General features: G+C 40.5%; 1 protein-coding gene across 1 annotated transcript; it reads left to right on the top strand.

Moving 5' to 3' along the window:
* The first annotated feature begins 13,308 nt into the window (after positions 1-13,308).
* Positions 13,309-21,234, top strand: trib1 (tribbles pseudokinase 1). Its single transcript, XM_058047584.1, has 3 exons — positions 13,309-13,823; positions 16,800-17,092; positions 20,336-21,234. Exons 1-3 carry the CDS (start codon positions 13,506-13,508, stop codon positions 20,811-20,813), a joined length of 1,089 nt encoding a protein of 362 aa, XP_057903567.1. The 5' UTR covers positions 13,309-13,505; the 3' UTR covers positions 20,814-21,234.
* Positions 21,235-24,166: the final 2,932 nt, after the last annotated feature.

Here is a 24,166-nt window from a genome sequence, read left to right as displayed (position 1 = left end):
AACCATAACCCAAAAACCAAACTTAAACCTAAACCTGGTTCTGAAACCTAAACTTAAACCTTATCTTTAACACTTGAACCTAACCCTAAAACATAACCTAATCCAAACCCTAACTGTGACACCTAACCCTCAAGGTCTACCCCAACAACGACACTTAAACCTGACCCTAAGCTTTAAACCTGACCCTAAACCCTCACCCTCCATCTTAACCATAAGTCTTAACCCTGAACATAACCCAAACCCGAACCAAATACTTAACCCTTACCTTTTCAGGTAACACTTAGAATCTAATCCAAACCCATGAACCTAATCCTTAAACCTGACCCTAAGTCTGAGACCTAAGCATAACCCTAAAACCAAACTTAAACCTAAATCTGGTTCTGAAACCTAACCCTAACCCTTAAACCTAAACCTTATCTTTAACACTTGAACCTAACCATAAAACATAACCTAATCCCAACCCTAAATCTGACACCTAACCCTCAAGTTCTACCTCAACAACGACCCTTAAACCTGACCCTAAGCTTTAAACCTGACCCTAAACCCTCACCCTCCATCTTAACCATAAGTCTTAACCCTGAACATAACCCAAACCCGAACCAAATACTTAACCCTTACCTTTTCAGGTAACACTTAGAATCTAATCTAAACCCATGAACCTAATCCTTAAACTTGACCCTAACTCTAAGACCTAAGCATAACCCTAAAACCAAACTTAAACCTAAATCTGGTTCTGAAACCTAACCCTGACCCTTAAACCTAAACCTTATCTTTAACACTTCAACCTAACCCTAAGACATAACCTTAACTGTGACACCTAACCCTCAAGGTCTACCTCAACGACCCTTAAACCTGACCCTAAGCTTTAAACCTGAACCTAAACCATCACCCTCCATAAAACCCTGATCATAACCCAAACCCGAACCAGGTCTAGGTTTCCATGCTTCAGCAGGTTTATCTTCTCAAAGCAGATGTTTACGTTGATGGCGGACATGGTTGTGGTCCAGCACTTGGCAAGCTGAGCTTTAGTTCTTCTCCAGACTTTTAAGCTGTGAAAACCACCACAGCGTCGTTCGTGTTCCTGTCTTCGATCCTTAGCCTGAATTCTCTCCCTGTCGGTGGGAGTCAGGACTAAACCATCACGGTGGTCTGCTCCTGTTATCTTCTGGTGGAAATGAAAGGGAAACTGTCCAGCAGACATCTGCCTGGCGTTATTACCCGATGGAGGGTAATAATAACCCAGAAGAAGAGAAGTGATTGTTTCGCTGTCAATCTCCCCCCACGAGGGAAGTCAGCTGCGGCGGTGGCCGCACGTACGCTCGTAGACGTACGGCCGCACAAATACACACTTCCCATTGTGGCGCTTCCTCCTTTGTTATGAATGCCGACCGCTGGCCGTGTCTTCCCGTTCACACGTCACACCCGACCCGAGTCGCCACCTCGTTTATTAATAGAATAAACAACGATTTCATAGCTAGCATAACCATGACGTTAAAAAGCTTTTAGCTAAACATTTCAGTATGGGGAATCAAACCATGGAATGGATTGAGTAAGAGTCTTGAACCAGTCATGATGTACATGATGTAAATTAAAATTAAAATTAAAATTAAAATTAAAATTAAAATTAAAATTAAAATTAAAATTAAAATTAAAATTAAAATTAAAATTAAAATTAAAATTAAAATTAAAATTAAAATTAAAATTAAAATTTTAAAAATTAAAGCAGGAAAGCAGGAAGTGAACAAACATAACAGTTACTGATTGTAAAAGTCCCAGATGGAGCAAAACATGAGCCTTGCTAGCATCACGTAGCGAATAGGCTAACCTTGCTGTTAAAACATGAGCATTGCTAGCGTCACGTGGCGAATAAGCTAACCTTGCTGTTAAAACATGAGCGTTGCTAGCATCACGTAGCGAATAGGCTAACCTTGCCGTTAAAGCATGAGCGTTGCTAGCATCACGTAGCGAATAGGCTAACCTTGCTGTTAAAACATGAGCGTTGCTAGCATCACGTAGCTAATAGGCTAAACTTGCTGTTGAAAATGAACATAGCTAGCATCATGTAGCGAATATGCCAACTTTGCTGTGAAGACATGAGCATTACTAGCATCACGTAGCAAATAGGCTAACCTTGCTGTTAAAACATGAGCATTGCTAGCGTCACGTAGCGAATAGGCTAACCTTGCTGTTAAAACATGAGCGTTGCTAGCATCACGTAGTAAATAGGCTAACCTTGCTGTTAAAACATGAGAATTGCTAGCATCACGTAGCAAATGGGCTAACCTTGCCGTTAAAGCATGAGCGTTGCTAGCATCACTTAGCTAATAGGCTAAACTTGCTGTTGAAAATGAAGCTAGCATCATGTAGCGAATAGGCTAACCTTGCTAGCATCACGTAGCCTTGCTGATAAAACATGAGCATTGCTAGCATCATGTAGCTAAGATTTATAAATATAATATATGAATAATATATAATATAAATTGTATGAATATTAAACTACATTTATTTTTTATTATTTTCAATATTATTGTGTTTATATTAAATTAAAAATATATTTAAATTAGGCAAAAATCATTTTAAAAAATGTAATATTGTTTTTTAAACAAATGTTTCAGATTTTTTGTTGTCAAATTATTTATGAATAAATAAAGAAAAAAATAATGACTTACTATTCATTATGAATAAAGTCATTATTAATTAATACATGAATACGCTAACTAATAACCAGAACTGCAAAACTCATTTGACGCCCCTGCACTACACCATTGTGGGCCTCAGACACGTATTCCAAAAGATTGTCCAAGTATTCCACTATGGAATGTTTAAAGCAAATCTAAGCGTTCCAGTCAAGACATTCTCGGTGACCTGGTTGCCCCGCCCACCCTGCCATCCAAAATGTCTGCTAATCTTTGCCCTCAAAGGAAACGGTGACAGCTGCCTTGTTGACATTCCACCCCACGCTCACGACTCAGCAACGCAAACAAACGGCGTGTACGAAACCACCGCGCCGACTGTAACGTTGCCACCCAGGAATGCCGCTATCGCCCGGAAAAATGCCTACAATTTCCGGAGATAAGACCTCCGTCGGATGTTTTTCCCCGCCGCTTCTTGTGGCCTCTGCGACATGTGAAAACACAAAGTTTTCCCGAAGCCCTCGCAAGTCTCCGGTGACTCAACCCGGATTTCCGACGTGCTGGAGGGGGATGATATAACCGTAAGAACACAACAACACCCAGCAGTGACTCACAACACCCTGGCACACGCCTTCAACCTGCCCTGACAACAGGTCGTCATGTGACGTCCCATACGGGGTCGGACTCAGGCCGGTATCGGCGATATCCATCCGAGAGGCGGGGCACACCCTGGACTGGTGGCCAGCCAATCACAGGGCACATATAGACAAACAACCATTCACACTCACATTCATACCTACGGACAATTTGGAGTGGCTAATTAACCTAGCATGTTTTTGGAACATCCATCATCCATCCATCATCTATCCATCCACACATCCATCCATCCATCATCCATCCATCATCCATCCACCCATCCATCCATCATCCATTCATCCATCCATCCATCCATCATCCATTCATCCATTCATCCAGTCATCCATCCATCATCCATTCATCCATTCATCATCCATCCATCATCCATTCATCCATTCATCATCCATCTATCCATCATCTATGCATCATCCATCCACCCATCCATCATCCATCCATCAATCATCCATTCATCCATCCACCATCCATTCATCTATCCATCAATCATCCATTCATTCAGCCATCCATCACCCATCCACCCATTCACCATCCATCCATCAATCATCCATTCATCCATTCATCCATTCATCCATTCATCCATCCATCCATCCATCCATCCATCCATCATCCATCCATCCATCATTCATCATCCATCCATCCATCCACCCATCCACCATCCATTCATCTATCCATCAATCATCTATTCATTCATCCATCCATCATCCATCCACCCATTCACCATCCGTTAATCCATCCATTCATTCATCCATCCATCCATCATCCATCCATCCACCCATCCATCATCCATTCATCCACGCATCCATCATCCATCAATCATCCATCCATCTATTCACCCATCATCCATCATCAGATGGCCGAGGGTGGGATTGAACTCGGCTCTCCTAGCTGTGAGGTCTGCGCGCTAACCACTGGGGCACCGTGCAGCCTGCTATTTTTATTTTTATTTTTATTTTTATTTTTATTTTTATTTTTATTTTTATTTTTATTTTTATTTTTATTTTTATTTTTATTTTTATTTTTATTTTTATTTTTATTTTTATTTTTATTTTTATTTTTATTTTTATTTTTATTTTTATTTTTATTTTGTCCCACATTTCACACTGATCACATTATTTTTAACTGTAACCAAACACATTTGAGGGTGTGATGATGTGACACACACTCACACACACACACACACATACACACATACAAACACACACACACCTGAAGGCTGTTAAAGAAGTCGGGCATGACCGATCACGCTGCTCCATTATTACCTCATGTTGTAATTAATAAAGCATGCTTCTTGACACCTTAATTACCTCCACGCACACACGTTAGCTTTATGACTTCACACACACACACACACACACACACACACATACACACACACACCATGTTGTCTTGAAAGGTCGTCCTTGTAACGCCAATCATGCAGGTCTGACTCGTCGGCAGGCAACCAGGTGAAATAGTACTTAGCCGCGTTGCAAGGAAGTTGTCATGTTTAAGTGATGACCCCGCCCCTAAAAAAAAAAAACTACACACATTTCGTTTTCTAATACGGGGACTTTTTATTTTTGTATCAATTTCAAAAGTCACAATTCTTCCCATAATCCATCATCCTTATGTGACAGATGAATATGTTGTGTGCGTTTGAAAGATATAAAAAGAGATAAAAAAAGGCAGCTCATGAATGCATGTAATGGGACACGCCTCTTCGTCATATTAACTCATTCCATCCCAGACTTTTTCCCAAAAACGTCCCTCTCGGGAATGGACATTTTTTTGATGATTTTGACTGATTTATGAAGGCACAAAGAATATTGTTTTGGTGGTATATGTATGTATGCTACATACATACATGGTATATACCAAAAAAAAGTAGATGCTCTTCTTTATAATCAGTAGAACATAGGTAAGTTTCAGGCAAATATCAGCGCCCAACTAAAAGACAAAAAAAAACAGCTTTTTATGAAAAGATACATTTTAAGTACACACAAAAAGCATAGAAGAAGAGTACTTTGGGTGCCGACTTGATGGCAATGAAAACGCTTCTGCATTTGGGAATGTTCTGGAACGCCATGAATGAAATTCTCTAATGTCAATTTACTGTTCAGAAAGAAAATAAATATATAAATCATATAAAATATTCCTAAAATGAGACATTGTATGTGTTGCTGTTATGTAAAATTATATATATTTTTTCTTTGTATTTTCACTGTTTTTTGTAATAATTTTATTATTATTTATGCTATGGATAGGGACAGTTTTTATATTGACTCTCTATATATTTAATCAAATAATTAAAATTATTTGAATCTAATTATCTATCATTCAAAAATAAAATGAAAAATTAAAATTAAAAAATTAAAAAATTAAAAAATTAAAAAATATAAAAATATAAAAATATAAAAATATAAAAATATAAAAATATAAAAATATAAAAATATAAAAATATAAAAATATAAAAATATAAAAATAAAATAAAAATAAATTAAAAATAAAATAAAAATAAAATAAAAATAAAATAAAAAATTTAAAAAAATTTACAAAATTAAAAAATTAAAAAATAACAAAATTAAAAAAATAACAAAATAAAAAAATTAACAAATTAAATAAATAAATAAAATTAAAATTAAAAAATATATATATATTATTGGAATATAATTTTCTTATGTATTAATTTTTGCTGTACTACAAACCGTGTCTTTTTTTACAAAAATATTTTAGAAATTCCAGGGAAAGTTCCAGGCCGAGTTCGGGCCTGCGATCTTTTATTGTAAACAAAAAAACGTACAAAACGTATAAATACATCCATGAGTTAGCCAAGCTATGCAGACATTATTAGTAGTATTTTTCTTTATATTTTTCCCGCCCGAGAAGTACTTTACTGATGTAGTGACGCCTCGCCACACCACAGCGGCTAGCTACTAGCCGGCTAGCCTCTGCTAAAGAGTCCCTGCAAACATTGGCGAGTTCCGGCGGTGCGTTCAAGAGCCTGGGAAAATAATTGACATGACTTTTCATAGCAGGATTAAGGGAATTCATGCGCTGGAGTGCCATAATCCTTCCACAAAGACTATTATCCACAAATTAATTGCTTTTTTATCCCTGAAGGCTAATCTGTCCTGCTGTGTGTGTCGGCCGACACTCACACTTGAAAGCCTGACAAATGAAATGTTGTTTTGGCTGCGGGACATCGCGGGACATCAAAAGGAAGGCCAAGTAGGCGGAGCATCACATGATTGATGCCTGCTATGTCAGAGCCAGCGAGGAATGATTCATGGGCGGTGACATAAATAAATATTATCACTTTCTCCAGTATGTCAATTGTATAATTGGGAATTATCAATATTATGGGAATAAAGTCCGAAAATGATAGGAACAAATTCATAATAGTCAAAATATGAAAATAAAAACTCAACAGGTAATATTATATTTCATTTTAGTAGCATAAAAGTTATTTTTCACAGTTGTACTTTGATGGAAAAAAACAACAAAACATCCCTCAGGGAAGAAGGTAAGCTAACTTAGCTAACTTGTTAGCATATGCAGCCTGGTGTGTTTTTTTCTTGAAGCTAACCTAGCATGAGATGTGTTTTTTTCTTGAAGTTAACCTAGCATGAGGTGTGTTTTTTTCTTGAAGCTAATATAGCATGAGGTGTGTTTTTTTTCTTGAAGCTAACCTAGCATGAGGTGTTTTTTTTCTTGAAGTTAATATAGCATGAGGTGTGTTTTTTTCCTTGAAGCTAACCTAGCATGAGATGTGTTTTTTTCTTGAAGTTAACCTAGCATGAGGTGTGTTTTTTTCTTGAAGCTAACCTAGCATGAGGTGTGTTTTTCTTCTTGAAGCTAACCTAGCATGAGGTGGGGGTTTTTCTTGAAGCTAACCTAGCATGAGGTGTGTTTTTTTTCTTGAAGCTAACCTAGCATGAGGTGTGTTTTTTTTCTTGAAGCTATGTTATTTTTAGACCCTAATTTAGAGCTGATGTAAAAAAAAAAAAGTAAATAAATATAAAAGTTTAGTACACTTTTGTTCTTCGGCCACCAAATAATGACTTATTAATATTTGTATTAGTATTTTTTTAGCGTGAGACTACATTCTTTTGAATTTTTTTTAATGATTTTTGGAGAAATGTCATAGGAAGTAGTCCCTTTGTTGTTTTTTTGTCACAGAACTAGCGACTAACGCCTCATGTTTTGTTGTTGTATCTGACGTGCATTTTAGCACTGAGGTTAGCATGTCGCAATAGCACAACCGCAGGGCGAGGCTAAGCGTTGTTAGCATTGTTGCGTGTCAACATATTTAGAAGCCGCCCTTTATGGCCCATAATGACAACACTAATGAGTTTCCCTGCTGAAAAGTGAAGGCTAAATGTTGTTAGCATGGCTAGCGCTTGCGTTAGCTACACTGTTATTTTCGTTGTTTAGCAACTGAAGACGGGATTTGGACATTTGAAAGGTCACCGTGTCTTCAAAAGCAGCCATTCTTTGGTGCTTGGATGCGGTCACAATAATGACAACACTTCCTCATTTGTTTTTTCTCATGGCTGACGATGACATCATGGCCTTGCGCAACCTCATTGATGGCCGACTGCTGTACGCGCACACACAGGCATCCACTTCCCATTAGCAACAGGAAACCCCCTGGTCAGCGTCACCGTCATCCTGAAGCGGATCATTCAAGTATTTTGGTGAAATCATGTGACCCGATGGAGGTGACTTGGTGAAATCATGTGACCCGATGGAGGTGACGTGTTTACGCACGTCTTCTCCAGTTGTCCGACACGTCAAAGCGAAGAAGGTCGTGAAAGTATTTCCCACACGGCTTTTTCGTCTGCTTCCGCACCACGCTAACATTAGCAGCGTTAGCATCGCTAAGTTGGCTAACGTTACATTTGCTCAGTATTGGATTTTTTATTTTTTCTTGCAACATTACATCTCTACAGAAATGCTAAGGTTACATTTATTTATTTTATTTCTTTTTTTTAATTATTTATTTTTTATTTCTAAAATTTGTTTATTTTATTTTATTTTTTAATTATTTATTTTTCACATAATTTTGTTGTATTTAATTGTGTTATTTTTAATATATTTTTTTATTTTTAATACATTACAAACTGAATTACGTTTTAACACCGATGCTAAAGTGCTACTATTATATTCCTTTATTTTGAAATATTTTCATTTTTTAAATTGTATTTTATTATTATGATGATTATTTTAAGCTAACATTACATTTTAACAGCAGTGCTAAAGTGACACTAAACTGCTAAAAATATTTTAAAAAATTTATTGTATTTTATTTTTTTTAAAGCTATTACATGTTAACATATTTGCTAATATTTTTTATGTGTTTTAAAAATACATTTGTTTTGTTGTATTTAATTTTATTATTTTTTGTTTTATTGTTAATTATGTTTTTGTTAATTATATTTTGGGGGTTTTAATGATTTTATTCTATTTTATTTGTTGTTTTCTTTTTCAATATTTGATATTTTTAAAAGTTTTCACAACTTTTGAACGTTTGATTTTCTTGTATTTTATTTGTTTATTCGAGATTTTTATTGTTTCCTTTTTTAATGTTTTATATTTTTAAAGTTTTCATGATTTTTGAAAGAATTTTCTTGTATTTCATTTGTTTACTATTATGTTTATTATTTCCTTTTTTTTAATGTTTTATGTTTTTACTCAAGTTTTCACAAATCAATAAAGGACTTTATTGTATTTTATTTGTATTTTTTTTAAACCAACAGTACATTTTACCACAAGTGCTAAAATTACATTATTTGGGTATTTTTTAAGTTAGATTTTGCTGTATTTAATTTAATTTTTAAACAATCATTACATTTTTCGTTAATTCTATTTGTAATGTTTTAATGATTTTATTGTATTTTATTTGTTTACGATATTTATTATTTCCTTCTTTTAATGTTTTATAAATATAAGTTTTGATGATTTTTGAAAATATTTTATTTGCATTTGATTTAACTACCAATACTTTTTAGCAAAAGTGATATTAAAGTGCTAACCCAACACTGACTTGCTAGTGCTAACATGCTAGTTTCGACTCTCAGCCATCTTTCATTTACGGCGTAGCGACATCCTGACGTCACGGAAATGAAAAGTGAGCGTATTAGCGTTCTCGTCTCTCCAAGTGGACCAAAGAAGCGAGTGAGATGATGACCGTTTGTCACGTTGGCGTCCATAAACACATGCTACTGTTAGCAGCGAGCTCACCGAAATCTCTTTGGGGAAGTGTGGGTTCAAACACCGCCACACCCGACTGTGGGAACTTTTACATCAACAGGGAAGAACACGGAAAGCACCAAATAGAATTCTATTTTCTCTCAAAATTTGTCCTCCTACTTCTGCATTAAAGTTTCACTTTTTTTCAAACCAGATGCTCACCTGCAGAGCTAGCATGAATAGATGTAGCATGATTGGCCGACGCCCTGATCATACCTATGGACAATTTGGAATTAACCTAGCATGTTTTTGGAATGTGGGAGGAAACCGGAGTACCCGGAGAAAACCCACGCATGCACGGGGAGAACATGCAAACTCCACACAGAGATGGCCGAGGGTGGAATTGAACCCTGGTCTCCTAGCTGTGAGGTCTGCGCGCTAACCACTCGCCCTCCGTGCAGCCTGGTGTGTTTTTTTTCTTGAAGCTAACCTAGCGTGAGGTGTGTTTTTTAAGCTAACCTAGCATGAGGTGTGGTTTTTTTTCTTGAAGCTAACCTAGCATGAGGCGTGTTTTTTTCTTGAAGCTAACATAGAATGAGGCGTGTTTTTTTCTTGAAGCTAACCTAGCATGAGGCGTGTTTTTTTCTTGAAGCTAACCTAGCATGAGGTGTTTTTTTTCTTGAAGCTAACAGAATGAGGCGTGTTTTTTTCTTGAAGCTAACCTAGCATGAGGCATGTTTTTTTCTTGAAGCTAACCTAGCATGAGGCATGTTTTTTTTTCTTGAAGCTAACCTAACATGAAGTGTTTTTTTTCTTGAAGCTAACATAGAATGAGGCGTGTTTTTTTCTTGAAGCTAACCTAGCATGAGGTGGGGTTTTTTTCTTGAAGCTAACCTAGCATGAGGCGTGTTTTTTTCTTGAAGCTAACCTAGCATGAGGTGTGTTTTTTTCTTGAAGCTAACCTAGCATGAGGCATGTTTTTTTCTTGAAGCTAACCTAGCATGAGGCGTGTTTTTTTTTCTTGAAGCTAACCTAGCATGAGGTGTTTTTTTTTCTTGAAGCTAACCTAGCATGAGGTGTGTTTTTTTCTTGAAGCTAACCTAGCATGAGGCATGTTTTTTTTCTTGAAGCTAACCTCGCATGAGGTGTGTTATTTTTCTTGAAGCTAACCTAGCATGAGGTGTGTTTTTTTTCTTGATGCTAACCTAGCATGAGGTGTGTTTTTTTCTTGATGCTAACCTAGCATGAGGTATTTTTTTCTTGAAGCTAACCTCGCATGAGGTGTGTTATTTTTCTTGAAGCTAACCTAGCATGAGGTGTGTTTTTTTTCTTGAAGCTAACCTAGCATGAGGTGTGTTTTTTTTTCTTGAAGCTAACCTAGAATGAGGTGTGTGTTTTTTCTTGAAGCTAACCTAGCATGAGGCGTGTTTTTTTTCTTGAAGCTAACCTAGCATGAGGTCTTTTTTTTCTTGAAGCTAACCGAGCTCACACGATAGCGGCTAACGTTTGTGTCCTACTGAATGTGACTGAGGCAACTGCAATGTTAGCGCTTTAGCTCGTCAATCACTTTGGTGAGTTGCTGGCACAGGACACGTGGAAAGGAGTGCGGGGGCTGAGGTAAGGGGGGTCCCTAAAAATAGAGCGGCGTCATCACCGGTGTGGAATGTTTGGGCCACATGACCTTCTTTGGAGGGGGGGTGACCCAAAGCGAGGGGGAATCTGGGAAAAGACAACATGCTTCCGTTTGGCACCGCCATGCATGCAACACGACTGTTGCGCAACACACACGTGCACGTCACGGCGAAGGCGTCATCGGCTCACCCAAAGCGACTTCATTTTTCACTTTCACGTTCCTTAAAAGACGCCAAAGTAACGACGGGGTTTTTATCCCCGGGAGATTGCGTCATCCTGCCATGGCAGCGTTCCGATGTGTTTACGGTCCGCCGGCCCCGCCGCTTGTTTACGGCGCGGCGGCATGCGGGGCCTATTGTACTCGTATGGCGACCCGCATGGAACCGCGGGCGCCTGCACGACTCGCATTGTTCACACAACACAAGCTGTACACTGACTGTACTGCAGTACAAGTACACAGTACTTCAGACGCACAAAGTACATGCTCATTACTCAACCGGGTTTCCTGCTTTTACTTTAAATCAGCACACAGCCAGAAGTACACAACAGTACACACACTAACACAAAGGTGGGAAGTACTCAAATACTCAAGTAGTATTAGTACTCAAATACTAATATTACGTTCTATAAAAGATGGAGCCGTGAAATCCAAAGAAATCCAACTGAATGGGTGCAGATTCTGGAAGATCTAGAAAGCTTTGTATGCTGGTTATTGTGTGTAGCTGCTCTATCGGAGTCCTCAAGTCCACAAAGGGGCCCAAAATGAGCATAATAGGTCCCCTTTAATATGAAAATATGTATTTATTTTTAATAACATGATTTATGTATTATTTAGTATTTGTTATTTAATTATTTTAACATTATTTTCTTTGTGTATACTGTACATTTCTAGCAGTAATACACTGAATTTCAGTATTTGCATCTTTCCATATTTTAATATATATATATTTTTAAGATTTTTCCATAGTTTTTCCAAAATTATAATATATATAATAAAATAAATATTGAAGAAATATATGTATTGTAAAGTACTTTCAGTCAAATTAAATGTAAAAAATACACGAAATAATAATATAATAAATAATTATAAATAATAATAAATTATTATGAAATATAATAAAATAAATATTGAAGAAATACATGAATCGGAAAGTACTTTCAGTCAAATTAAATGTAAAAATACACAAAATAATAATAAAATAAATAATAATAAATTATTATGAAATATAATAACATTGAAGAAATACATGTATTGGAAAGTATTCTCAGTCAAATTAAATGTAAAAATACATGTAATAATAATAAAATAAATAATTATAAATAATAATAACTTATTATGAAATATAATAAAATAAATATTGAAGAAATACATGTATTGTAAAGTATTTTCAGTCAAATTAAATGTAAAAATACATGAAATAATAATATAATAAATAATTATAAATAATAATAAATTATTATGAAATATAATAAAATAAATATTGAAGAAATACATGTATCGGAAAGTACTTTCAGTCCAATTAAATGTAAAAATACATGAAATAATTATATAATAAATACTTATAAATAAAAATAAATTATGACTTGTAATAAAATAAATATTGAAGAAATACATGTAAAGTACTTTCAGTCAAACTAAATGTAAAAATACACAAAATAATAATAAAATAAATAATTATAAATAATAATAAATTATTATGAACTATAATAAAATAAATATTGAAGAAATACATGTATTGTAAAGTACTTTCAGTCAAATTAAATGTAAAAATACATGAAATAATAATATAATAAATTATTATGAAATATAATAAAATAAATACTGAAGAAATACACGTAGTGTAAAGTACTTTCAGTCAAATTACATGTAAAAATACATGAAATAATTACTATTAAATATGAGTTGTTTCTAGGAATATTTGTATGTATTACAGTACATGACACAAAGTTTTATGAATATACTATTACAGTATATGTGTTGGATGTGAATCACGTGTACTTTTACCGAGGTTGGAAGTATTTGTGTGTACAGTATACTTCCATCCTTCCAGTGATGATGTTTGGCAACAAGAACCGAACCGGACTGTCTTTGTACAGTATTGCTCAACCCCGGGAGAGGCTGGGGGGGAGGGAGGGAGCACAGGGGGGGGGGGGGGGCGGACCGGATTGGACTTGGGCTCCGACGGGCGGAGCTTTGGTTCAGGACGTGAAACATCCACACGGCGTTCTCTCTCAGTGAGGCGGTCTCTACCCGACCAGAGGCTCTCCAGCTCGGGTTTTTCCTCGGCGAGCAACAGCGGCGGGTACCAGCTTGTGGCGGCAGAACCGGCTCCGAAAGGGATACTATGACGCGCCAGGGTTGATTCCGAGCGCTCTTCCAACGGGACTTCCCATTAGAGGTCCGTTCGAGTCGTCATGGTGAGCCGAATGAGCGCGCGGTGGAGCGGCCCGGCGTCCTGCGTGCGCCCGGCGAGGGTGGCGCACAAGCGGTTAGACGCGGACGAGCAACCGCCTGCCAAGCGCGCCCGGAGGTTGAGCACGGAGACTGGGGACGCTCAAGTGGGGCTCCTGGGCTCTTCACCGGGGTGCCCGGCCAGCCCGGCCGCCGTCCCGGGGTGGACCCAGCGGGGTCCCTCCAGAATCGGCCCCTTCCTGCTGGTGCCGGCGTCCGAGCGGGAAGGCGTGCACTGCGGCGCCGTCAACACCGACACCGGCGACGAGCTCCTGTGCAAGGTATGTGCAAAGCACGCCATTGTGCAATGGACGGCGACTCAAGACGTTGCTCAACAGCTTGTCTGATCGCCATTTACGGTGTCACGCTGCGCATGCGTCACACTTCAAGAAGAACAACACCACTGGATATTTATTTCCCCCCCCCCCGGCCCCGGAGCCTCTGTTGTCTTTTTGAAGGCTTCATATCCAGCTAGAGCTCATTTGCATACACGTCATTGCTGTGACACACCAAAATGCAAACACTGTCACACACACACACACACACACACACAAAACACACACACACACACACCCTGCAGGCTTTTGTTGATTATTAAAGTTAATGCTTCACACACACAAGCTATGATTCATCTGTCATGCTCTTCTTACAAAACTCACTCCTCCTGTAGACTTTTTTTTTTTTTTTTTTTACCCCGGGGGCCCAAAATGGGCCCTCTTCGAAAATGATGTCATATCGTAACCGCGGCTCGATACTTCTCAGGCACTCGTATATGTGTAGTTCTACTTTTATTGACGTGGAAGTATACGCCTGGAAAATTAGGAAATTAGGATTTGTGTACTGTTGATGAAACATCACTACATGAGTACTACCAGGAGAAGAAGTGTACTGTACTCGGTACTGTACTCGGGCGCATGCTCCGAGCAGGCGGGGGTGACGCCACGGAGGTCTGTGGGAAAGTTTTAGCACTTTTTGCCGCCGTTTCAAGTGGCTGGTAAGCTTCTTGTAATAATAATAATAATCATCATAACAATAATAATAATAAAATCCGACTGAATAGGTGCAGATTTTGGAAGATCTAGAAAGCTTTGTATGCTGGTTATTGTGTGTAGCTGCTCTATCGGAGTGAACAAGTCCACAAAGGGCCCAAAATGAGCATGATGCAACCCAGCAGGGTGAACTGTAGTCGGGTGCACGCTCAGAGCAGGCGGGGGTGACGCCACGGAGGTCTCTGGCAAAGTTTTAGCACTTTTCGCCGGCGTTTCAGGTGGCTGGTAAGCTTCTTGTAATAATAATAACAACAACAACAATAATAATAATCAAATCCAAAGAAATCCAGCTGAATAGGTGCAGATTCTGGAAGATCTAGAAAGCTGGTTATTGTGTGTAGCTGCACACACAAAGTCCACAGAGGGCCTAAAATGAGCATAGAGGGGGAGGAGCCACCTGCTGCAACCCAGCAGGGTGCACTGTACTCGGGCACACGCTCCGAGCAGGCGGGGGTGACGCCACGGAGGTCTGTGGGAAAGTTTTAGCACTTGTTGCCGGCGTTTCAGGTGGCTGGTAAGCTTGCAATAATAATAATAATAATAATAATAATAATAATAATAATAATAAAATCCAAAGAAATCCAGCTGAATAGGTGCAGATTCTGGAAGCTCTAAAAAGCGTGTAGCTGCTCTATCGGAGTGAACAAGTCCACAAAGGGCCCAAAATGAGCATGATGCAACCCAGCAGGGTGAACTGTAGTCGGGTGCACGCTCCGAGCAGGCGGGGGTGACGCCACGGAGGTCTGTGGGACAGTTTTAGCACTTTTCGCCGGCGTTTTAGGTGGCTGGTAAGCTTCTTGTAATAATAATAATAATAATAATAATAACAACAATAATAATAATAATAAAATCCAAAGAAATCCGGCTGAATAGGTGCAGATTCTGGAAGATCTAGAAAGCTTTGTATGCTGGTTATTGTGTGTAGCTGCTTTATCGGAGTCCACAAGTCCACAAAGGGCCCAGAATGAGCATAGCAGGGTGAACTGTACTCGGGCGCACGCTCCGAGCGGGGGGGGGGGGGTGACACTGAGGTCTCAGGGGAAAGTTTTAGCACTTTTCGCCGGCGTTTCAGGTGGCTGGTAAGCTTCTTGTAATAATAAGAATATTTAATAATATGAATAATAATAATAATAACAAAAACAATAATAATAATAATAAAATTCAAAGAAATCCAGCTGAATAGGTGCAGATTCTGGAAGATCTATGAAGCTTTGTATGCTGGTTATTGTGTGTAGCTACTCTATCGGAGTCCACAAGTCCACAAAGGGCCCAAAATGAGCATAGGCTGGTAAGCTTCTTGTAATAATAAGAATATTTAATAATAATAATAATAACAAAAACAATAATAAAATCCAAAGAAATCCGGCTGAATAGGTGCAGATTCTGGAAGATCTATGAAGCTTTGTATGCTAGTTATTGTGTGTAGCTGCTCTATCGGAGTCCACAAAGGGCCCAAAATGAGCATAAGCTGGTAAGCTTCTTGTAATAATAAGTATTTAATAATAATAATAATAATAATAACAAAAACAATAATTATAATAATAAAATCCAAAGAAATCCGGCTGAATAGGTGCAGATTCTGGAAGATCTATGAAGCTTTGTATGCTAGTTATTTTGTGTAGCTGCTCTATCGGAGTCCACAAAGGGCCCAAAATGAGCATAGGCTGGTAAGCTTCTTGTAATAATAATAAGATTTAATAATAATAATAATAATAAAAAAAACTATAATAATAATAATAAAATCCAAAGAAATCCGGCTGAATAGGTGCAGATTCTGGAAGATCTAGAAAGCTTTGTATGCTGGTTATTGTGTGTAGCTGCTCTATAGGAGTCCACAAGTCCACAAAGGGCCCGAAATGAGCATAAGCTGGTAAGCTTCTTGTAATAATAATAATAATAATAATAATAATAATAATAATAACAATAATAACAATAACAATAATAATAACAGCAGTCATGATTCCTGCCATAAGACAATATTTTGGATGAGGTTATTATTTATTGACTTCTTACCCCTGGGTACCAAAACGACCCCCTATTAAAAACCCCAAGAACACAGTAATAGATTACTAAATGTACTACAGTATACTGCAGTATACAGTACATGCATCAGATTGTTGTGTAGCGTTCAAGGAGTGTAGTACATATGCATGCTGTATATTCTACACGTCAGCAGATGAATAATAGAATTATCATCTCCTCACTCAGGTGTTCAGCATGGCGGAGTACCAGGACAAGATGCGAGTGTACGGGGTGCTGCCCCCCCACAGGAACGTGTCGGGCGTCAGGGAGGTGATCCTGGGCGAGCGTGAGGCCTACGTCTTCCTGGACAAGGACTTCGGGGACATGCACTCGCTGGTGAAGAGCTGCCGGCGGCTGGACGAGGCGCAGGCGCGGACGCTCTTCCACCAGGTGGCGCTAGCCGTGGCTCACTGCCACCAGGCGGGCGTCGTGCTGGGCGACCTTAAACTGCGCAAGTTTGTGTTCGCCGACGAGAAGAGGTGAGACCGACACAGAAATTGCAGATTTAAGAGGCCAATACAAAACCTGCATTAAAAATTGAGTGTTTTTAGCAATGAAAATAATGATCACTGCTGATCAATGTTAGTCTTTTACCGACCTCCATCTTCTTCTGTGCTAATCGAGGAGGTTATGTTGTTACCAGATTGTTTGGTCCTTAGCGGGACTACACAACCGTAACGTAACACATGTTCACTCGACATCGAGTCGGGGTGGGGCGGGGTGCCAAGGAAAAACCCTTTAAAGTGAAATGTAGATCTGAATGACACCGCATTCGTAGTGTTTTATCCTGCCCCATGCCGACTTTCCCTGCCCTTCTCTGTGCCGTGCGTGGCAGCAGGGACACTATTTCATCCCGGCGAGAACAAACATGGCGGCAGATGCTCGGCACAGGCCATGTGTGTGGGATGGCGTGGAAGTAGGAGGTTGTGTACTTGTGGAGGCACACTGTCTTGTCTGTCTCTTTGTGTTGTGTTGTGTTGTGTTGCGTTGTCCTCCGCTTGGACTTGTGTGGGGTGGGCGGCCGAGCTGCCAGACGAGACAATCGTCCCCCTTCTGTGGTCTGCATGCTGGAATATCATTGTTCGATACCGTCATGGCCAAAGTGGCTTTCGGACAGACGAGCTAAGACGCCGCTAGCGCTGCTGTCATATCTATAAGTCTGCAGAGCGATGAGTCACAGCAAAGAAGGAGGGGGGGGGGGTATTGTGTGCCCCCCTCCCGTTTTTTTTTTTGCCTCTTTGTGAGAAGCTAAACCTGCAAGATCAGGTGAAGCAACATAAAAGACAAATTATGTTTCCTTTCACTTTCCAAGCACAACAGACTAGCATTTCCTGGTTGCTTTGCCACTTGTTGCTAGGCGGAATACATCATTTTTTTCACTACAATGTCCAAAAAAAAAAAAAAAAAAGCATTTATGGGGGCCCGCTGCCATCCAGACACCATTTTTAAATACAGGGCCTTCAAACTGCTACTTTTAGGTTGGCACCCGAATCTTAAAAACGCTCCAATTAGGCGAGACCGCCCGCTTCTAATCGCACTTTCGCTTGACATTCTGCCTGCTAAAATGCTCCACGGCAAGGAAAAAATACAAAAAAAAAAACTATCGGTGTTGGAAAAGGTTTGCCAAAAAGTGTCCCAGAGACCTCCATGGCGTCACACCGGCTGCTCAGGCGTGTGCCCCAATACAGTGCACCTTTTTGGGCCGCAGCTGGTGGATCCTCCCCTTCTATCCTCTGGTTCTCCTGGTAGTCTTTCAGTCCTTCTTATTACCTCCAGCTGTACACTAACTACACTTTCATCTGCATCCACCCCCCCACAAGGGCCCCTTCAATGACACTAGCGCCCCCTAAAGCTTAGGGGTGGCAGTGTTCCCCACAGGACTGCAATCTATGTGTGGCAGTAGTGGATCGACAATACAACAGTCCCACGCTAACGTGCCGAAATGCTCGGGTTCAGGAATAACGACGCCATCCTTAACGAGCATGAAGCTTGCACCCCCGCCGCCCCGGCCTTCCTGTGCGTCACCGCTATTTGTGGCTAATTACGGGCTGCCTGGCGCCGCCGCGTTGTGGGACCCAGGTGCAGATAGCTGCTGCTGGGAGGAAGACGATGAGGGCGATGAGTCATCCTCTCCAGGCCCGCTCTTTGGCGCTCAGTCACGCGTTTTAGTCTCCGCGGTTGACTTATCTCGTCCGCTATCGTGCTAAACGACGCCGGCCGACTGTCGCTCCGTCGGTGAGTCACGGCCTCGAGCGACTCGAAGCCAGACAGCAGACTTGACCTCGCCGAGCTGCAGCGTTAAAGCAATCGCAAGGAAGTGTTTTCTAGCTTGTGGACAACACCTGGATTAGCATTCAGGCTAATGCTAACACAACTACTGGCTAGCGTATGCATCTCTTGCATGGCAAAGACATGGCTAGAAGCTAAAACAAGGCAAAAACCTGACTTAATAGCCCGCAAATGTTAGCTTTAGCGCTAGCCTCACTCATGGAAAGCAGTGTTAGCATCCAGGCTAGTGCTAACACAACAAATGGTTAATCATACAACAAACAAGCAGGCTTCTAGAAGCTAAAACAAGGCAAAAACCTGACTTAATAGCCCGCAAATGTTAGCTTTAGCGCTATCCTCACTCATGGAAAGCAGTGTTAGCATCCAGGCTAGTGCTAACACAACAAACTTTTAACCATACAACAAACAAGCAGGCTTCTAGAAGCTAAAACAAGGCAAAAACCTGACTTAATAGCCCGCAAATGTTAGCTTTAGCACTAGCCTCACTCATGGAAAGCAGTGTTAGCATCTAGGCTAGTGCTAACACAATGGTTAACCATACAACAAACAAGCAGGCTAACCATTTGTTGTATTAGCACTAGCTAACAAATGGTTAACCATAAAACAAACAAGCAGGCTAACCATTTGTTGCATTAGCGCTAACCATTTGTTGTATTAGCACTAGCTTGGATGCTAACACTGCTTTCCATGAGTGAGGATAATGCTAAAGCTAACATTTGCAGGCTATTGAGTCAGGTTTTTGCCTTGTTTTAGCTTCTAGCTATGTCTTAACCATAAAACAAACAAGCAGGCTAACGGTTAACCATACAACAAACAAGCAGGCTAAGACATGGCTAAAAGCTAAAACAAGGCAAAAACCTGACTTAATAGCCCGCAAATGTTAGCCATAGCACTATCCTCACTCATGGAAAGCAGTGTTAGCATCCAGGCTAGTGCTAATATAACAAGTGGTTAGCCTGCTTGTTTATTGTATGGTTAAGACATGGCTAGAAGCTTAAACTTGACTTTAGCACTATTCTTGCTCATGGATAGCACTGTTAGCATCCATGCTAGCACCAACGCAACTAATACATAGCGTGCGCGTGTTGTATGATAAAGACACGGGTAGGCAATAATACAAGGCAAAAAATTATATAATAGCTAGCTAATGTTAGCATTAGTAGTATTCTTGCATGTGGACAGCAGTGTTAGCATCCAGGCTAGCGCTAACACAGCAAATGGATTTTGCACTTGTTTGTTGTATTGTAAAGACATGCCGAGAAGCTAAAAACAAGGCAAAAGAATAACCCGGCTACCCTGCTAATGTTAGCATTATTAGCATCTCCCTTTCTCATGCACTCCAAATCATATTCCAGTATATATATCTATATTTATATATCCACCCAAGCTAATAAAAGCACAGCAATGACGTCACGACTCGACTGTCCCGACAGGACCCACGTGAGACTGGAGGGCGTGGAGGACTGCCGGGTCCTGGAGGACCCCAGAGACGACTCCATGTCCGACACCCACGGATGCCCCGCCTACGTCAGCCCGGAGATCCTCAGCGGCTCGGTGCCTTACTCGGGCAAGATGGCCGACATGTGGAGCCTGGGCGTCATGCTGTACACCATGCTGGCCGGCCGCTACCCCTTCCACGACCCCGACCCGGCCGCCCTCTTCTCCAAAATCCGCCGCGGCCAGTGTTGCCTGCCCGAGGGCCTGTCGCCCAAAGCGAGGTGCCTGGTGCAGAGCCTCCTCAGGAAGGAACCGTCGGAGAGACTCTCTGCGGTCGAGCTGCTAGCGCACCCGTGGTTCCGCCGTACGTCGTCATCAGACGGCGAGGCGGCGCCAGGCGACAAGGAGGCCAGCTCGGCCGAGCAGACGGTGCCGTTGTTTGACGCGGGGGAGGACGACGACCTCCTCTGCTGACGGTCGGACCAAAAACTCCAACATTTGTCACTTTTTCAAACCCACGGGTGTTCTCTTGTCCTCTTTTTTTTGTTTTGTACCTTCTTGTAACCTGAGGGCATTTTTGTTGTAGTTTCTGGTGCTAAGACAACAAGCCTCACGCTTTGCTAGGCTAACACATATGCCGGTCGGAGTCATCCACCAGACCCAGAAGGGCTTCAGATGGTCTGACTCAGCCGATGACTGGCGAGCAGGAAGACGACGCGCGAGCCGGGACCGGAGCTGTGAGACCGACCCATGCGTCACACGGACAGGACAGTAGGGACTTCGATCCCTGAAGAACCACTAGCTAGCTAGCTAGCAGGACCACGATAGGATGAGGTGCAACCGCTAAGAGTTCTTGTCTTTTGCTGCAAAGCTGATAGGTGGGTGGGCGTTGGGTGGGGGGGGGGGGGGGGGGGGGGTCTAATGAAGGACCCGCAGACTGGCTAGTAGGAGGACGTTCCGTTGTCCTCAGAACAAGGTCCATCGTCGTGAGAATGGATGATGGGAGGAACATTACGGACTCTTAGCGGTTCTTATCTTTAGCTTGGCTCTAAAAATAGGCAAGCTAACATCCTTTTAGCTAGCATGGGACGCTAGCACGGGCTTGCATCTGGATGGGGCATCCGTTATAAAAAGTAGTTCAAAAACCCAGTGAGCTGATAGGTTGGCGTTGGGTGGGGGGGGGGGGGGGGGCTAATGAAGGACCGCTAGTGGCTAGTAGGAGGACTTTCCGTTGTCCTCAGAACAAGGTCCATCGTCGTGAGAATCGATGATGGAAGGAACATTACGGACTCTTAGCGGTTCTTATCTTTAGCTTGGTTCTAAAATAGGCAAGCTAACATCCTTTCAGCTAGCACGGGACGTTGGCGTTGGGTGAGGGGGAGGGGCTAATGAAGGACCCGCTGACTGGCGAGTAGGACGATCCGTTCCGTTGTCCTCAGAACAAGGTCCATCATCGTGAGAATGGACGATGGGAGGAACCTTACGGACTCTTAGCGGTTCTTATCTTTAGCTTGGTTCTAAAATAGGCAAGCTAACATCCTTTCAGCTAGCACGGGACGCTAGCACGGGCTTGCATCTGGATGGGGCATCCGGTATAAAAAGTAGTTGGAAAACCCACTGAGCTGATAGGTTGGCGTTGGGTGAGGGGGAGGGGCTAATGAAGGACCGCTAGTGGCTAGTAGGACGACGTTCCGTTGTCCTCAGAACAAGGTCCATCGTCGTGAGAATCGATGATGGAAGGAACATTACGGACTCTTAGCGGTTCTTATCTTTAGCTTGGTTCCAAAATAGGCAAGCTAACATCCTTTCAGCTAGCACGGGACGCTAGCATCTGGATGGGGCATCCGGTATAAAAAAAATAGTTGGAAAACCCAGTGATAGATGCTTATTCCCGAGGTAAACCGCCGACAAATTACGGCATTATCATAGCAATTAGCATTAGCGACGTCGCCCTCTAGTGGATGGGAACAGCATCGCTAATGACATGACTTTGTTGTCGGTGTCCTTTAGTTTAGCTTCCGTCCTTTGACAGACAACGGTACGACAAAGCCGGCTTTTCTACGTTTGTGGTTTTTCATCGTGTGGGAACCGATCCATGATCGGTTCCCAAGGATCAGACCCAAATTTTTCGGGTGCAAAGAAACTGACACATTGTGATTGAAGTGTGTGTGTGTGTAGCCCACTTAAACCTTTTCATCCTATGAGGACATGTAAATATTTGTATATTTGGAATGAATGTTGACAATAAAGATGTTTTTTTCCCAAAAAAAAAAATTATAATTTGTACATCCAAACCAAGGTCCGACTTTGACTTTTTAATGACTAATGTTCTAAAAGTGTTCAGAGAATCTGTTTATGAACACCTAATGTGAAAAAATGTATGCTAGGAACGCTGACGCAAAACACCATTGAGAACTACCATCATAAAAGTCAACATATTGTTAATTACTCCCTTATCATACAAGGAGAAGTATTTACTAACTAATACTCGGTGTACAAACTAGACCCCTCAACCTTCACTATTCGGCAGTAGAATCGCCCAATTTCTTGTTTTCTATTATTGAATATTAATGCATAGAAACATATAGCCGCATACATTCATCAGAGGCAAATGCGTGTATATTTCAATGGCAGTCTTGAATTGATTTTAAAAAGGCAAAATAAGACACAGCTCATCAAGGCTAGCATACTACGTGGCACCTGTCGGGTGTATTTAGAATTAATACGAACGTATTCCAGCTTTGTTCTCTTAATTCCATCCCTGCCGAGCAATAAACGCCGGGTCGCCTTTCCTTTTACCTGCAAGCGTTTACTACAGGATGACCTTTAAAAAGCGGAACATTTTGCCACACAAACGTCAACGGCAGGTTGGTTCCTGGAATTGATGCTAAGGTGCTAAAAGTGTGCTAATACTGCTCCTATTATAGTACATGAATGTGCTAAATAGTGTCAACATTAGAAAGAATCAAGTTGGCATGATGATGATGATGATGATGATGTACACTATTGTTGTTCTTCCAGGAAGTCTCATGTATCCCAAGTGCTGAGGCAATGGAAAGAATGTTACACAGTGTGTGTGTGTGTGTGTGTGTGTGTGTGTGTGTGTGTGTGTAAACTTCACTCACACACACACGACTTACCAAGCAATAAAACGAAACCCTCAAACAATCTCAGTTATGGAGCTGACAGCTGCAGGACTTTAAGTGTTTTACAACAAGGGTCTGTGCTGCCATCTTGTGGCGACAACTGACAAGCGCAGCCTTTATATGGTTCGACAGGCGTGGCGCTTTTAAATAAATATAAATAACCACCAGGGGGCAGTGTTTATTACTATTACTCTATTACTGCTTGGAGCGCTGGCCATAAAATATTAGTCAAAGTGTTTAAAAATACACATTACATTTTAACTATTAAAATATTTAAAAATAGTAATTGTCCTGGAAAAGTATTATATATTTTTTTGAAAACACTCGAACTACCAAGGCAGTCATTTTGAATGTTTTAAAAATTTGCAAAGTCATAAATTCGTTAAAAAAAAATACAAAACATGGACTAGTAGGACCCTGGCTTTTCCTAAATATGTGTATATTTTATTCTAATATGGTAACTATTATATAATAACTATTAAAATATTTTTAAATAGTAATTGTCCTGGAAACGTATTATATATATATATTTTTTTTTTTAAATACTCAAACTACCAAGGCAGTCATTTTGAATGTTTAAAAAATTTGCAATGTCATAAATTTGTTTAAAAAAAAATCCAAAACATGGACTAGTAGGACTATTTCCTAAATATGTGGCTATTTTATTCTAAATTCCCTTTA

The sequence above is a fragment of the Doryrhamphus excisus genome, chromosome 14, assembly GCF_030265055.1.
Source record: "Doryrhamphus excisus isolate RoL2022-K1 chromosome 14, RoL_Dexc_1.0, whole genome shotgun sequence".
Classification (NCBI taxonomy): Eukaryota; Metazoa; Chordata; class Actinopteri; order Syngnathiformes; family Syngnathidae; genus Doryrhamphus; species Doryrhamphus excisus.
The sequence above is the reverse complement of the archived record's forward strand: the minus strand, read 5'-3'. Positions and strand labels throughout refer to the sequence as shown.

Excerpts from the sequence above, each read along its gene's own strand:
- trib1 (XM_058047584.1), top strand. The coding sequence starts at position 13,506 with ATGGTGAGCCGAATGAGCGCGCGGTGGAGCGGCCCGGCGTCCTGCGTG. Across the intron at positions 13,824-16,799 it reads GCGACGAGCTCCTGTGCAAG|GTGTTCAGCATGGCGGAGTA; the intron begins GTATGTGCAAAG and ends CTCCTCACTCAG. Across the intron at positions 17,093-20,335 it reads GTGTTCGCCGACGAGAAGAG|GACCCACGTGAGACTGGAGG; the intron begins GTGAGACCGACA and ends CTGTCCCGACAG.